The following is a 17,605-nucleotide window of genomic DNA, read 5'->3' as shown; positions in this document are numbered from 1 at the left end:
CGGTCAACTGTAATTATATAGAAGCGCCAGTTGTCGAGAGGGGGCGTGGTCGGACAATTTTGCCTAATTTTGTGCTTGCCTTCTGGAAAATTGATTTCATGTAAAATATTATATTTTGAATATTTGATGAATGTGCACACGGTTGTCTGTCTGCCTCGATTCGATTGGGAATTTCGATTTGGTTGTGGGAAAGGGGAGGGGCAGGGGGCTTATAAGACGTCACACGTAAATGCAATATGACATGAAAATTGTTAATGATATATGAGTTTTTCCATCAAACGAAACTGGCCCGCGTCCAGTGCTATCTAATTGATTTTCCTCCCTCCCTCTCTCTCTCTCTCTCTCTCTCTCTCCCTCTCTCTCTCTCTCTCTCTCTTTCTCTATCTGTCTCTGTTCAATTAGCTTGACAGTTGTGGTTGTGTCAGGGAACGTTTTTCTTTTCTTCTGTCTTTGACATGTTTCGTTGATGTGTGTGTTTATAAAGTCATTAAAGGGCCCTAAAACAATAGATATACATATGTATGTATATGGGTAAGAAAACCTTATAGATCTCTAGTTCGATATAGCATGACAGAGTTTGTCTTTTAAAATTTATTGATTTTTTTCTGCAATTTCATTTGATTACAAATAAAAAGAATGGGAATGGAAATGGGAAGGGAGAAAAAAAAAACGTTAATTTCTACAAATTTTCACTTGACAGACGCCAGCGCGGCAGAAGCGTTGGCAGCGTCATCATGGCGCAGGTTATGGAGCCGCCGAGGCTCTTCAACTAGCTTATTGCCCAATGGACTCCGGCACACTCACGTGGCAATTGCCGCAGCACGTGCCGCATAATGTTGCATGTGTTGTTGTTGCTGTGCTGGCCATCTACCGTTAGGGCCCAAAACAGTGTTTGCCTGGTCATGTTCGGGTTAATGATTGGGGCGTGGCAGCGGCGCGTTGATTGCCCAGTTCAGTTTGTAAATGTCATCCCCACAGCTGCACAAAGTGTGATAAGGGCAAACAGCGCAAAAAGAAAACAAAGAAGAGGCACGGGCCAGATAGCAGAAGCAGTGTAAGCATAAAGTTAGGGGAGTTCAAGTGTGCAATAATATAATATACAAATAATTGAAAATATATATAATTATTAAAGCATCGTTTATATATATAAAAAAAAGTAAGAGTTGTTAAATTAATATATAAAAATGTTTAAAATAAAAAAACGCAATAATAATAATTACATTTTAATATATATTAAGAAATCAAATTTTATTTATTTACTTATATATATTATAATTTATATTAATGGTAATTTAAATAAAATATTCCAGGTGAACAAGATTAATATTCAAAATTTTACTTAATTTATAAAACATGCAAATAATAATTAATATACATTAATCTTAATTTAAAATATATATTCAATTATTAATCACTGTGTTATCAACATATAGAACTCATGTATATTGAGTGATAAAAATGTAAATATAATTTAAATATATTAATTAAAGTAAATAAATGATACTTTTTATAATAATAATTTAAAAAAAAAAAAAAATTAAAATATATAAAATAAAGTTATTGTAAAAAATTAATCAACTTTTAGAAAATATGTATTCCATATTCTTTACGAATTTAACCTACTTTATTTATTTTAATTTTCACTTTAGTTTTATTTTATTTTTGAAGCAAACTTCACTCCAACTTCTATACAACTCCAATTAATTTTCGGATATACCAAAATGACTGTTAGTTCAGTTAGCCTTAGCATATAGTTCCGTTGCCCTACGCCCCCAACCGTTTACCATTCGAGTTCATAAATCAATGGGGCGGGGGGGCAGACAACAACATTGCAGCCAGCCCCGCCAATTAAGTGGCTCAAATATTTACAAACGCCCCAAAAATTAAATATTTTGTCACTGTTTTGTAGCGCCTGCTGACATTTAACCTCAAGACCTGCAAAAGCCCCCAACGAGCCCCCCTTCCCCCCACACTCGACTGACACCCTGTCGCATGGTCTGTCTGTCTCTCTGTCCGTCGGTCTGTCTTGTGTGTCGCCTGCCAACGCTGATTTGTGGGTGTGTACAGTGGGGCGTGAGTAGGGGGAGGAGCAGTTGGTAGAGATGTCGTCGTCGTTGTGGGGGAGAAGGGACTGAAAGAACTTTCAGACACATTCACAGCTGCTCCCATGTGGCTGGGCGCCCAATGTCGCGCAGCATTCATTTACATTCAAATTAAAATGAAACGCCAAAAGGAACGCCAAAGGAACGCCAAAGCGAGCGCAGACACAATTTATGCCAAAGGGAGCCAAAGTTCTTCACATACTCCACTTCCTCGCCGTCTGCTCCCATGAATTTCGTGTTTGTTTTGACAGTGGAAGTACATGGATCTCTGGCGGCCTTGCTTATAAATTAGCTATGACATTTTGACATGTGCATATAGCATTATGTTCCCTCCGATTATATGGCTGGCCACTGTTCAGATCTTTCACTGCCAGATAGCCTAATGTTTTATTTGTTTCTCTCTTGCTTCATTTTCTTGTGATTAGTTTGTAATTAACTTTGCTGAGTAGATTGACTTTAGCTGATAAAGCAGCTAGGTACATAGAGGGGTTCACGCTAGGTGCCAGATAGACAAATGTCGATAACACCTTTTACGTAATTACAGCCTACCATATATATATATTTATAATTTGGCCCTTTTTCAATAAGTTCCTCAGATAATTGTGTTAAGATCTTTATCCTAACGCACATTAAAAGTTAATTTCTTTATAATTGTTAAATGCCTTTCGGAGGGTTGCAGAACATTTCTCTCTTTGTTTTCCATACATAGTAGCTATCAAAATAATATTTTGTATGCCTAAGATTTATTGACTGAACTTTCAATAGCTCTTTGGCTACGCTTCATTCACAAGTCTTTGGGTCTGACAAGACGCCGATAGACAGACGCATCATTCATCGAACTGTTGAGCGTGTCAAACGAATTCTCTGGTTTCTGCCTTTCCACAACGAGCGACGAGCAAGCCCAACGAGCCCAGCGAGTTTTCTCAACATCAAGAATTTCACTTTGAGTGACCATGAAAATGCATTCGTTAAACATTTGTATTCCCCATGCTGCTGTTTTGCCTCACTCTATTTGCCTGTCTCTGTCTCCCTTTCCACTTTTCATCTCTTTCTCTTGCTGCCTGGTTTCAATTTGTTCTGCCGCATGCCTCACTGCCAACTAAGGAATTACGCCTATGCGTATGCCCATGCCTTGACTTCTATTTAAGCCCATTTCAGTGCGTCTGCCTCTGTCCCAGCTTGCCCTATTATGTTGGAGCTAGAAAGAGTCCTCGGCATGCAGGATATGCTGAGTGCACAGTGTGACGAAACAAGTGCAGACGTGTGAGAAATTCCCACTTTGACTGCGCAGGATATTTGGATAGTTAAATTCAAGTGTTTTTGCTCGGCTTTAAAAATGTAATTTATGCATTTTCTTGAAAGTGCCGGAAAAAATGCTAGAAATTTTATTTGACGGAAGAGTTTTTTTTTAATTGTAATGGAAACTATTGTATTTCTCTTTTATTTTAGTTGAATAAAAAGTAACTGTGGTCATTTTTTTTTTACTTAACTTTGGGTTCCAGTTTTCTTTAAAGACAATTTATGCACCTTGTTGAAATATCAAACCAAATTAAATATGGGAACAAATTTTGAATAGCGTTTAATTATTAATGTCTTCTCTATTAAATTATTTTTTGTTTTTATTTAAAATATTTCTTGTAGCATTTGTATTGCTCTTTTACAAAAAAAAAAAAACAACAACAAAAAAATACTTCCAAAATTGTTTTATAATTTCTGCTGCCCATGATTGAAGCTTTTCATCTGCAAGCTTTTCTGTAAATTTTAAAATATTGGTAAAAATAAATTAATTTTAATAAACGACCATTTTTGTTTTGTTTTTCACATATTTAGTTTTTTTGTTTTTTTTTTTTTTTTTTTTTTTTTTTTTAATAAATTTTCTTTAAATATTTTGTTCATGTTTTTTTTCACACTGTTGAAACATATTATTCTAATGTTTATATCATTTTTTTTTTTTATTATTTTTGTAATTTTCTTATTTTGATTTAATAATTTTTTATTGTTTGCCAAATTTTTGCTCGAAACTTAAATAAGAAATTTCCATATAAATAAAACTAACTGAAGCGTCTATGAATTTATATATTAATACTAGCCATATATAATTATTATTATTATTTATATTTATATATATAATTTTATGCTATAGCATAACTAACATTTAGTGTTTACAGGAGATGAAGCTTTAATTTACTGTTTTTTTTTTTAATTGATTTTTTTCGAATTTTGTTTAAACTTTACACTGAGATGAGTTTTCAAACAACACTTAAACACTTTTTACAATATGTTTTAAGCTAAAATTTTCTAACTGTACACGGGTCGAAAATGTTGAAATTTTTTACAACACAAAGAGAGCGAGAGAGTGAGAGAGATAGAGAGGGGAAGCGAGAGTGAGAGCGCGAGGGAATTAATGGATAACAAATAATTTACAACATTTAGTTAGTTGATTTTTTTTTTTTTTTCATCTGCTCATTTTCATTTCTGAATTTTATTTTTGGATTAATACTGTTTTTTTTTGGGCAGCCTATGCCAGCGTTTAGTGGGCGGGGCTGCGCGAGGCTGGCGAGCCCGCTGTGGGCGGCGGCTGCTGTTGCTGCTGCTGTTGTTGTTGTTGTTGTTGAGCCTGCGCGGGCAACTGATACGGACTGAAGCGCTGATATTGACGCGGTCGCATATCGGGCGAGGGCGAGCCCGACGATGTCGACGAGGGCGTGGAGGCTGTGGGCGGCGGCGGGGGTGTGCGATTGGCGGCCATGGCCGCAGCGGCCGCCGCCTGCGCTTGCGCCTGCGCCTGAGCGGCGGCCTGGGCGGCAGCGGCCTGCTGATTGGCGCTGGCCAAAAAGCCGGCCGTCAGCTGCGGCCATTGCTGCTGGAACATGTGAAAGGCGCCGAGGCCGGGCGGCGGTGGTGCTGCCGCTGCTGCCTGATACATTTGCGGCATCATGAGCTGGGCGTACGGCGAATTGCCGCCAAACATTTGCAGATGCTGACGCGCCTTCTCGAAGAGCGCCATCGAAGCGGGATCGGCGGCGCCCTGTTGGGCGGCAAACTGTTGCATCAGCGGATCGGGAAAGAGGCGCAGCGGCGAGCGCAGCTGCTGCTCCAGCAGCAGTGCCTCCATTGGATCGCGATCGAAGTCGGTGAGGCGCGACGAGTCACGGAAGCCTTTGGCAAATGGATTCGAGTCGATTTTCAATTTGGTTATCAGCTGATTCTGATACGCCGTCACAGCCGTAAAGACGGTCTCCGAGAAGACATAGGTCTTGTGATCGAGCTCCTGCAACTCCTTGGGATTGCTGGGTATGCTCTGGCCATGCGACAGGCGCACGAGATGAATGCGCGGCTGATAGCGATGCATCGAGTTGAGCACAATCTAAGTAGGATGAGGGAAGAGAAGATGGAAAGGAATCGAACGTTAGTTGTGTGTAAAATTTCAGGAAATTATGGTGTATGTATGTGTGTGTATGTCTCTAGAGAAGTATTTTTGAGGTGCCTTTGAGAATGTGTGAATAGATTTTGATAGAAAATTAAATATATATTATTTAATTTTATTTATTTTACTCTTCATTAATACATTATGCTCAAAATCTAAATGCCTATTAGGCATGAATATATGAATATATGTTTCATAAAGATCAAAGAAGCATAATATGATTAAATTTATATATTGTTTTATGAATATATGATACTTCAGATTTATAAATATATCTTTCCCTTCCTTCTAGCTAACCTTTTCATGTTGCTAGCATACGTTGCTGATCCTCAGACAATTATCAATCATTTAACACGCGTCTATCGCGCCCACAATCTCAAACAGAGAGATCTTGGCACACACTCTCTCTCTCTCTCTCTCTCTGCTCTCTCTTTCTCCCTCAATATCTGTCTGTCTCTGTCTGATCTCGCATCTGAACTCACCTGTCCGTTCTTATCCATTTCGTTATTAGTCAGCTTGACCTTCTCGAAGGAGATAACTTGTTTGCGCAGCGCCTCGCAGCTGAAGGGGCTATCCGGATGGGAGTAGAGGCGGGCGGGCGGCGCTGGATCGGCTTTGCCGGCAACCAGCCAAGCAGAGCGATGATATGCATAGCGATAGCGTTTCGAGTCCATCGGTATTATATCCAGCAACACGGCATAGCGATCGGCTGGCTGGATCTGACGCAATGGCCCAGAGAATGAGACGCGCACCGTGGGGAACATGCGTCTGCAAGCAGAATGATGAAAGGAGGAAAAGAAAAAAAGAGATTTTATTTAAAGGAATTTCATAAGATTTTCAGTTTGTTATTAATTAAAGTCACAAACAAGTAATTTCAGCTGGGAAATTTATAACCCCGACTAAAAAGAGTGGAAATATTATTATTATTCTGGTTGCTTTCTATTTCTCGATTCTATTTCTATTTTCCCCAGTTGCTGTTGCTGTGACAAGTGCGAACAATAGGTGGGAACTCTTTAGGACTGACATCCTGTGGCTTTAATGCGCTCGAAGGCTGCGTGTGACATAACCAGGGGACCGCCCTGATTGTCTCTTCTACGTCGTCTCGTCTGCTGTCTGCTGCGTGTGTGTGTCTGTGTGTGCTCTAAGGTGTGATTTTTACAATATCATTAAATAGAGCTAGGTGCGTGTGTGTGTCCCCTCTCACACTCACTCCCTCCCTCTCTCTCTCTCTCTCTCTCTCTCAATCTATCTCTTGGGCCCTTAACTAGCTCACTCTCTGTGTGGTCAGCTGTGTGGGAGCTAGGTGTGGACAACCCGTGGTCATTGTAGCCTTGATTCCTCGCCTGCTGACATGAGCAACGCCCAAATAACAAAAACCGAAAAAAAAAACATCACTCTACTGTGGTTGCACAGGTAGATCGCAAAGCAAAAAAAATCTTTTGCAATTGTAACCTGGGGACCGGACCGCACACGGCTCAAATGTGTTTCCCTTGCTTTGCTTTTATGCGTGCAACTGCATGAAATTTGTGTTGACATTGCAAAAATTTGACATGCCAAGAGCTCGGACTAGATTGATAGAAGGCTAATGATTGGCAGAGTCGAAGAAGTTGAAGCAGTGGGCAAGGAAGGCAAAGAAATTGATTTATTTTGGGTGAGTGGGTGAGATTCTTAGTTGGAAATCAATTCGAGAAAGAGACAATTCGTGTAGGATTTTTTTTTTTTTTTTAAATATTTGTGATGTATAATTTTAAAATATTCAACAGGGCGAATGGGCGAGGTAATGTTATAGCAATCGATACATAGCACATGATAGGGTATATAATATGCCTATCACGCTTATTCTTATTAAGAGAGCTGCTCATATACTTAATAATACATTTCAAATTAGTTTGCTGCATTTAAATATGTAATACGATTTGTAAAATGTATAGAAAATACAATTTTTATTTAATGAAAACTCTAATTGAATAACTAAAACTTTCAATAATAATCAACATATAAAATTTTCTTTCCATATTATTGCAGGTGAAATGTGTTTGGGGAAATTGTGAATATGCTAAAACACAAAGCACTTCTGCGAGTCTTCTGAGCAAAGGAAATAGGGGAACAAGTAAGTAAAAGAAGTAAATAATGAAATTATTTCATATGATATCTATAAAGCGCTGTCTACTTAATACTGCAACTAAAACTTTAAGACGAAAAGGTATTTTTTCAGTTTAAATATATATTAGGATTAAACAAATATTCAATATCTAAAATTTATATTTCAACTAATTTTATATGATATAAAATATCGAAAATGTTGAATATTATATGAATTATATAAATACAGTAATCTAAGATCTTTTCATCTAGCTTTTTGCTATTTCAGAATGCAGTAGACAACTGCTTTTAAATACTATACTTGTATAAGATTTTATATTAAGGGATAAATAAACAAACCTCCCACTATCCAACTATAGTCTAAATCAATTGTTGTATTATTTTGGCCCTTTTCTCTTGATACTTTTGCACTTTCTTTCGTTTAACTGATTTGCTTTGGCTTTAAGTATAGCTTGTTTACACTGTCTGCTAACTGTTTAGCTGATTGTTGTAACTAATAATTATTTGTAGCACAGCTCTCTCTCTCTCTCTTATACTCTGTCTCGCTCTTACCTGCCAGTTTTGGTGATAATCATTTCGGTGCCCAGCTCGTGAAAGCGATCCCACAGCTCTTTGGTCTCCAGGTGGCATTGCACCGGCTTCAGATCGTCACAGTTGCAGGAGCCAACGATTTTGGGTGTCTTTTGGACCGGTTCGGGTGTCAGCCGCTCCTCGCTGTCCTCAGTGCCGGGCGATTGGGGCGGTGTGGAGCAGCGTCCTTGGCTTGATGTGGAGCTGGTGTTTAGCTGTGATTCGTTGCGACTTTTGTGTGACACACTATTGTTGTTGTTGTTGTTATGGTTGTTGTTATTATTGTTGTTGTTGTTATTGTGATGGTGATGATGATGATTAGTGTGATGATGACTCAAGCGACGCGCCTTGGCTGGCGGCTCTTCAGCATCGCTGCAATCAACGACATCCACATCGACCTCGTCCTCAACCGAAATGGGACCTGGGAAAATTGGATTGGGTAAATTGAAAATTAAAACGAATGCGCGCAAATTGAATGAAAGTATTGTTATTTAACTGCATCGAAAAACAGAAAAGAAAAGCGCGCAGCATGTTGCGGCAACAATGTTGCGAGCCATGTTGCTGACTTTGCTGAGTGCTGCGAGCGCGCGCTCTGGATTCTACCTTTCTCTACCTCTACCACTCCCTCTCTACTTCTCCCTCTCTCTCTCTTTCTTCCTCACTCTCTCAGTGTGTCTGTCTCGGATTTTGACTGTGGCAGACAGGCCGTCGTCACAATTTCCGCTACGTTTGGTAAATTGGCAATTAAAACAAGTTAACAAAATCGCTGCAATTGCAATTTTGTTCAGTTTTTTGCTTTTTTTTTTGTGAACTCGTTCAACTACAAAACAAACAAAGCCTCAGAGCAAAGGCAAAACCAAAATAAAAGTTTCAGTTTATTAAACTTACTAAGCTTTATCTATTTTTAATGAAATTGCAAGATAGATTGCTATATATATATGTTTATATATATATCTTATTTATATAGTTTGTCTGTACTGTTTGTGCTTTACTCCAACCCACGCCCACTTTTTAGTCGCCGCCTCTGTTCAGCTGTCTTTCGTTTCATATGCAAAATCAGCATAAAAAATTTGCTTTTGTTTTTTAATTATTTTTTTTCAGCTTACTAAATAATAATATTCAATTTGTTTAGTTATGCACATGTTTAATAAATATTTCATTTTGCCGTCGCTTATTTTTGCGCCTCGTTATGGAATTAATAACAAATTAGCATAATTAACAATCTATTGTATTATTAAGCTAACTTTAAACTAAGTTAACTTTTTGCTCAACTGTTTTTTATGTCTCAGCTAGCTTTAATTGCATTTGCCGTCGGCTGCTCTAGAAACAAGTTTTTATCTATCATATTTTGTGTTTGGCTTGTTAATTGTTTATAATTATTTAGTAGCTGAACTATAGAGATTTTTGTTGTTGTTAACTGTATTGCTTGTTTACTTTGACTGCTTTTTGTTTGGGCTTGAAGTTGATTTCATATGAGAATTGCTTAGGAATTTTATTATTAAGATCAGCTTGAGGTTTGAAAAGTTTCGTTTTTGGCGAATTTAAAATATTAAGCACTATAAATAATTGAGTAATGTTGCAGTAGCTTTAGCTTTTTTATCCGTCGGCTATTTTTGGCGACATTTTATTGAGCTGTAAGCTCGTTTTCGCAGTTTTTCGTTTTCTTGTATGGCTGTATTTAATTTTTATATCCAGTCTAGCTAGACATATGAATAAATGCTTGATAAATGATTTATCTAGTCTTGAGATCAGATTTTCCATAAAGCTTATGAATTTGATGTACTTTGATTATCATTTCAATATAAATGAAATATTTATTAATCATATTTTAGTAAGTATGCTGCTTAACTCTTGTCTAAGCTTATTTCAAGTTGAATTTGCATATGACATATATATAGAGCATGATCATAGTATATGAATATTTTCGATATTCATAGACCTATATAGACACACTCTATAAGGAGCTCCCAGTGTTGCCGAACTTCACTTTCTCCCTGTATGATTTATAGTTTTGTCGTGCTCTTAAAGCAATTTGCAAGTTTGTCAAGCTTAAATTATGTGAGAATTGTTGAAGCTTTAGCTGAAATGCGCTGATTTGAGTGAAATGTTTTATAAAAAAAGACATATATACAGGAATTCAGAAATTGATATAGGAAATTATAAAATAAAACTGTTAGTAGAAGAAAACTAATGAAAAGCTTTATAATCACATAAAAAATTTTGTAAGATTCTTTACACTAAATGCCAGTTTAATATTAGTTAAGCTGTCAGAGCTTTCCACAATATCGTTTTAAAATTAAATGTAGTTAAACTACCGTTGAATGCTTCTTAAAATGTTTTGTTTAAATTGAGCTTAAAATTGCTTGATAGCTCCCAATGCAGAATGTTTGCTAATATGATATTTATATATTGTATATGCTTTGTCTTTTATATATTTACACATTTATAAACAATTTCAAAATATATACAACATTCTTGAATTCTTTTCAAACTTCGTAAGCTCGACCTATAAGCCAATATCTCATATCCATATATAAATACTATATCCTTCTGCTTCTACTTCTACTTCTTCTTCTGCTTCTCTTCTTCTCCTTCATCTTTATTTGGTTCTCTTTTTGTTCAACTTACTTGCACTGCGCACCGAGGACTCGCGACTGGAGGCATCTTCGCGTGCCATAATCGCGGCTATGGAGAAATCCGTTGCTGAGCCGGCGGCACTTTTGTTGCCAGCCGTTGTTGTTGTTGTTGGCGTTGCCGTGGCTGCATTGTTGTTGGTGTTGTTGCTGGTGGGTGCGACGGGCGGCAGAGCGCCATTGCATAGATACGGATGCGAGCCAACAAGCATTTTGGTAGAGCTCTTAGCTTTAAGCTTTTTATAGAGAATTGCGAGATAGAGTTTTCGTAGCTAAATATGATTGAACTTGAATTTAGCACTAATTAAATCAAATTTATTGCATTGTTGTATATATATTGTAATTGTAACTGTAAATGCAATACATATGCACGCACATATAAATACACTAGATCACACACGTACACACGTACATATACACAGACATACACACACACGGAGACAGTGTGTTGAGCAAGTGTTGTAACTCACGCGAGTTTTGAGTAGAATGCAAAAAATGCAGCGCAACGCGAATTGAGTGTGTGCGCTACGTAAGACAGGCGACGACGAACTGAATTGTGTGTTGGAAATTTGTGAGGGAACGTGTTGTGGCTGCGAAAAAAAGCAACCAGCAGCGGCAGCGGCAGCAGCAGCGACGAATGGCAGCGGGAAACCAGTTTACCAACTAACCATAGAGCAAGTGAAAGCGAGATGGATGCATGTACAGCACAGCTAACTGAACTTGCACAAGTGCGAACGGGCAAACAGCAGCAGACGCAGCGAATTCAGCTGGAACATATTCAACTCATATTTGCTATTTGAGCGCAGGGGTTGCGGTATGGTGTGTGCGCAAGAGCGTGACAGCCATTAGGCGTACACATGTACGTGTCGCCTGTCATTGCACTCGCACGCATGCGCTGCCGCGGACTGAGTGTGACTGAGTGGGAGTGAGCAGCGACGGCGTTGATGGCCACTCAGCGGTCGCAGCGCTGTGCAGAGAGATGTTCTTGCTGGCTGCGACGTCGACGTCGTCGTCATAACTCATTTACAATTAAAAATGTCGGCGCTTTAGCGTTCGCTCTCGCTCTAGCACACGTTGTGGCATTTATGAAGTGCAAACGTTTTGCTTGCGGTTTTTCATGTTTCCTTTGTGTTGTAAGTATTCGTTATTTTTTGTTAGTTCGGGGTTTTAGACAACTTTTCGCTGTTGTCGTCTCTTGTTATCTCTGCCAGGCTGTTGTCGCTGCCGTTGAGCGTCTTTGCGTCGTTTCACACAATTCCAACACGTTCCGCATTACGTTGTTGAGTGAGTTTTTTCTTTCTGTGCGACGTTGCTGCTGCTTGTTTCGGTTTGTTTGTTTCTTCATGCTCAATTATTCGTTTGCTTTTTCAGGTCAGTTCTGGCTAATTGGCAACAGTTTCCGCTTTCGCCACTCCTGAAAGCTTTTGCTCTAGGATATCTCGTATTTATTATATTTTTCCTTTGCTGCTTAACTGCAACCTGTTGACATGTTATGTTTGAGGTTTGTTGGAAATAAACTGAAAAAAAAAACATTGTATTTTTATTAAATGTTTTTTTTTTTTTTCATTATATATAATAAATATAAATATGAATAGTTGATATATTTTCTATATTTCTATTAGAGTAAATATACATTAAAGAGTATTTCTATTTGCTGTTACAATTTTTATTATTTTTTGACGGTTTTTATAAAAATCTTTTTTTCTTTAATGTAAATTCTTAATTCAGAAAAATAGTAATACAAATTTATTTTGTATTTTTTATTTATTTCTTATTTTTTATAGTACATAAATTTGATAATTTCTAATTGGTATATACACATATATTTTTTTAAATTCATTTATTAATTTTTGATTGCACATTGTAATTTCTCTGAGTTTGATTGTAAGTATATTGTTATGATAACTTTATTTTATGAATTCCAAATTTAAAAATATTATTAATATATTATAATCATTAATAGAGTGAATTTAACCCTTGGCATTCCCATTGGCTTAATTGTTAGTAGTATTTTATTTTTTTTACTAAGCAGTTTTCAAGTAATTCTAATTATGCGCAACCTTCGTTCGCTCAGAAAAAATTTTTCCAAAACGTGCTTTTATTTTGAGAAATATGTCATTCAATATAACATATAATAAAGCATAATTGTATATTTGTGCACACAATTCCAATCTATTGCAAAATCATAAAAAAAAAAAAATATGAAGAAGTGAACCGGCCATTTCCATGGAAATTTGTGGTTTTCTTGTACTTTGTTTTATTTGTTTTTTTTTTTTTTTTTTTAAGATTGTCTCTAATTACAAGTTGGAATTTAAATGCTGATTGCAGCACATTAGCGAATGCAGCTATTGCAAAACAAATAATGCATGGCTTTAACTAAAATATGGAGTGTATTTATGTATGTATGTATGTATATATAACTTAAGTCAACTGAACCGGACATAAGGCACATGCAAAACAGTTCAGAAACGCCCCATTCGTTGGCCCTCTGTCATTTCGTTCAGTTGCGCAACTTTACTTGTTATACTCATTCACGCAAGTGAAAAGAGTATATTGGCTCTATGCACTGTTTGTCTGTTCGTTAAAGCTAGAGACGTGAGAGTCTTGTAGGGCGTGGTAGGTCGAAAAATCGGTCTGCCACCGCTTGGGCTGTGAGTAAGAATTCAGCAGTCGGTAACGACCGATTGGAACGTTCCTACTTGTTTTTTGTCTGTCTCTAAATTCACCTTTTGTTACACAAGTTTGCTATGTCAGCTAAATTGCATGCTAAACAAGTCGAGACCTTTGTCATTGCCAATTAAACTCTCAGAGCTGATCGCCTAGAAAGTTCATAAAATGGAAAATTGTGAGCCAAACTAGGATTCGTCTAGCTTGACAGTTCGTCAGCTCTTGAGTCGCCTCTAGTTTTCGCCAATTAGCTGGCAAAACACACTCACTGCTGAAAGTCTGCGCACTAATCCCGTTTAACCCTCGATTGCTGGCCCTCGATTGCCTTGAGCAGGGGACAGCAGCAGCAGACCTTTCACTCGTGTGATTTTTGTAATTTGACACTTTTCCATGCGCTAAACAAAACACTCAGCGCGGAGATCAAGGCTAACGAGGGTTGCACGAAGCAATTGTGGAAATATGTAAATAGTATATTGAATATAGTAAAGATATACACTTCGCGTCATCAGGTTAGCGCCCCCCCTTACACTCATTTTCTTTTACGTTTTTCTCTTTGCCTATTGCACGTAACTTCTTGGTTTTTTTTTTATTTCATTATCATCATATGAGATGTCTCTCATACCAAAAAAAAGCGCGAGTGAAAACCCGTTATGTTTTATTTTCTATTCTGCTCAATTTTCGCAAAAAATGTGTGCACTTATTTTGCGTCATCAGATTAGCGCCCCCAAATGCAATTGTAATTATCTTGCTTATTTTGGCAATTACACTCACCAAATTTTTTGTGAAGCTCAAAGTATTCAATATATTTATAGTATGGGTAAAGAAACAGTTTTATCTTTGGTTGAAAATCAAAGATTGAGGCATACTTTGAATCTAGACTATGCAACCATAAAATTGCTGAAAAATCAGGAAAAAACACAAAACTAAGTGGCAATTTTCTTACAAATAGGGAAAACTATGGAAAAAACTATATAAGCGGCAATAATCAAGTGATTTCAGAAGGAAATAGAAGAGCATTAGTTCGAGAAGCTTTGAATTCCCACGAATCGACCACCAAGATTAGGGTTAAAATCAGTGTTAGGACGAGCTTATCAACGGTCTAAAGAGCAATTAAGAAAGTTAATTACTTAAAGAAACAGAATGTAAAAAAAAAGACACCAGTCGATATGCTGAGAAAAGAAATACGCATTAATTTTGGCCGGGCGAATATGACGTGGTCTACCCAATGGCAGCATGTTGTCTTTTCTGATGAGAAAAATTGAATTTGGAAGGAACTGATGGATATAATTATTATATCCATGACCTACTCATAGAAGAGCATTATTTGGAACGGTTTCCAAGCCGCTGCGGCGGGGGGGTGGTGTGGCATTTGTGTAGGTATCAATATCTTACTACAGCACTTGCAAGCTTCAATTTTTGACATCGCGCATGAACGCATAAGACCATAATATCGTGTTTAAAACTGCTGTTCCGCATTTCTATAACCTGTCTGAAAACCGGCATTAGATTTTCCAGCATGATAATGCCTCAATTCAGACCGCCCGATCTCTGAAGTCCTGGATTCAGGGCCAAAAAATTGATCTCATGGAGTGGCCACCATACTCACTCGACCTTAATATCATTGGAAACGTCTGGGGATGGTTGGTCAGGAAAGTATATGAGTCCGGAAAGCATTATAGTACAAAGACAGAGTTAATCGAAGGTACTGAACACGCTTAATCAACCATATCCTTGAATAATATTGAACAACTTTATAATTCCATTCCTAATCGAATTTTTAAAGTAATTTCAAACAAAAACGGCACTACGCACTACTAATATTACTTAAAAATAACAATAGCTTAAAATACAGGTGTTATTTTTGGTAATTAACTTAAATAAATTGAATTTAGCGCAGGGGGCGCTAATCTGATGACCAAATTTTTGTTACATGTTTTTTGTACATTTTACAAAAAAAATTATTTAAAAATAATCCTTATTGTTACAGTAGCCATTCTTTTTGTATTTTAAAGAGAAATAAATGGAGTATATTGTAAAAAAATTTCAAAGATGGAGCTCTGCTGGTTTAGATTTTATTTAGCTTTGAGGTTGAGTGTAAAGGGGGGCGCTAACCTGATGACGCGCAGTGTATGTATGTAGATAATAGATGAATTAATGCATTATGAATATCGAAAGATTTTTCATAAATGTTTAGTTTCCCAGGCTTTGTAATAAATTAATAAAGAAATACTATAGTAAACATATAATATAAAAATAATTTTTATTAGGAATTTTTGAAGTTATATTCAGTATTTATATATTTATTTGTTTTTATTTTTTTACTTTTTTTTTTATTATTTTATTAATTTATTTATTCTTACTTCTAAAAACCTAGTTTTAAGATATTTCATATTAAACACTTATTTTATATTTAATAAAATCTTGTCATAATAGAATTTTTGCTTATATATAAAATATATAATTTTGGTCTATAAATTATTCAGCTCATTTACTGCCCTAGCTAAAATCTAGATATAAACAAGTTTTTAATTTGAATTTTATAGTTGTTGAAGATTTGAAAACCTTTGCTCAAGATAAAAAATATTGTTAAATTAAATAATTAAAAGAAAAAAAAATTAGTTTGGTAAAATTAGAATATGATCAATGAATATAGTAGGATAATAACTTTAATGACAGCCCTCGTTCAAGGGCACAGACTAGAGGCGTGGCAGGCAAAGTGGGCATGTTTCTGGGGCTGTCAATGTGACACTTTCACCAAGGCAAATGTCAAATGCCAAAGAGCGCAACGTGTGTGGTGCGCGTTTCGCGCTTTGCACAGCTTCCTCGGCTCAAGGATGTGCCACAGATTGTGAGAGTGAGCAACTGTGCGTGTGTGTGCCTGTGTGTGTTTGTGTGTGTGACAGTGGCAAACGCGCATGTCACCAAAGAAGAGGAAAAACACAAGTTGTGAAAACAAAAGCAGCCGCCTAATTTACGAGACTTGGACAGAAACAGTTCAAGAACCAAGCCAAGTGCCACTTGTAAAAATAAACAAAAAGACGAGCAAGATTTCGCTTGTTAATTAGTGTTGTAAAATGTCTCTTGTACTTTCTCTGAGTTGCAGTTGCTGTTGTTGTTGTTGCTGTTGTTGTAAAACCCCCTCAAGTGCTTCGTTTCATTTCGTGCCGCCCAATTGCTCATTAATATTTTTAACGAGCTCTCATTTCTCCTCACATCGTCTGTTGGAAATTGAACACTTTCTTTTGGCTGGTCGTGTGAAATGCCGCCAGGACTTGAATTCGTCCTGGTCCAGTGACGAGTGAAAACAATGCGGACATCTCTTTGGCTCAATTCAATAACAATCTCTGGACATTTCTTCCAGTTGAACTTCCTCTTTGGGCCACCTACGTGGCCGGCATCTGTGATTGATGCTGAGGCTTGACTCAACTCATCTCTAATGCTGATCGCTGTAAAAACAATTCAAGTTGATCTTAAGCTCGCCTCATTCACTTCCTTTACACTTCCATTACAATTGAATTTTTGGCTTTATCAATGCATTCAAATACTTGAGTCGCTCTTAGGTGCGTCCGGGCACTTGCAACTCTTTGGGGCACGTGTTCATCCGGCTACACTTTATAGTGCCACTTGCCTCAATCTGTGGCCGGAAATGTTTCAAATGTTTATATTTAGAATTCAATTTCGATTTGATTTCGGTTCTTGAATTGTTATAGAATTTCAAATGTGAATCATTTGTAAAGAATTCATTTCAATTCAATTAGATTTTCCATGAATCATATCTGTTTCCTGAAACTTTGAGTGAATAATGTAGAAAAAATTTGATATTATCTGCCCGATGCATCAAAGAAGTTTCTTTTTGGATTGATATAAATATAATGAGAAGTGAGAAAAGTCGTTATTTAATAACTGCATACATATTTGGCTTCTAAATATACTTTTATGTAATAATAATGTAATATAATAATAATAATATTTAAAAAAAAAATAATTAAAATAATACTATTAAATATGTATATTAAACATAAATAAAAAATAAACATTTTAGGCTACTCAAAATATTGTGATATTATTTATGAACTGAAGAGAATAAAAAAATTTCATTAGTT

General features: G+C 36.7%; 1 protein-coding gene across 1 annotated transcript; it reads right to left on the bottom strand.

The window, feature by feature from the left end:
* Positions 1 to 4,542: 4,542 nt before the first annotated feature.
* Positions 4,543 to 11,381, bottom strand: LOC6577616 (T-box protein H15). The gene is made up of 4 exons (XM_002003531.4): positions 10,831 to 11,381; positions 8,185 to 8,623; positions 6,012 to 6,297; positions 4,543 to 5,469 (listed from the first exon to the last, which is right to left on the bottom strand). Exons 1-4 carry the CDS (start codon positions 11,045 to 11,047, stop codon positions 4,633 to 4,635), a joined length of 1,779 nt encoding a protein of 592 aa, XP_002003567.1. The 5' UTR covers positions 11,048 to 11,381; the 3' UTR covers positions 4,543 to 4,632.
* Positions 11,382 to 17,605: the final 6,224 nt, after the last annotated feature.

This window comes from Drosophila mojavensis, unplaced genomic scaffold (assembly GCF_018153725.1).
Source record: "Drosophila mojavensis isolate 15081-1352.22 unplaced genomic scaffold, ASM1815372v1 contig_36, whole genome shotgun sequence".
NCBI lineage: Eukaryota > Metazoa > Arthropoda > Insecta > Diptera > Drosophilidae > Drosophila > Drosophila mojavensis.
The sequence above is the reverse complement of the archived record's forward strand: the minus strand, read 5'-3'. Positions and strand labels throughout refer to the sequence as shown.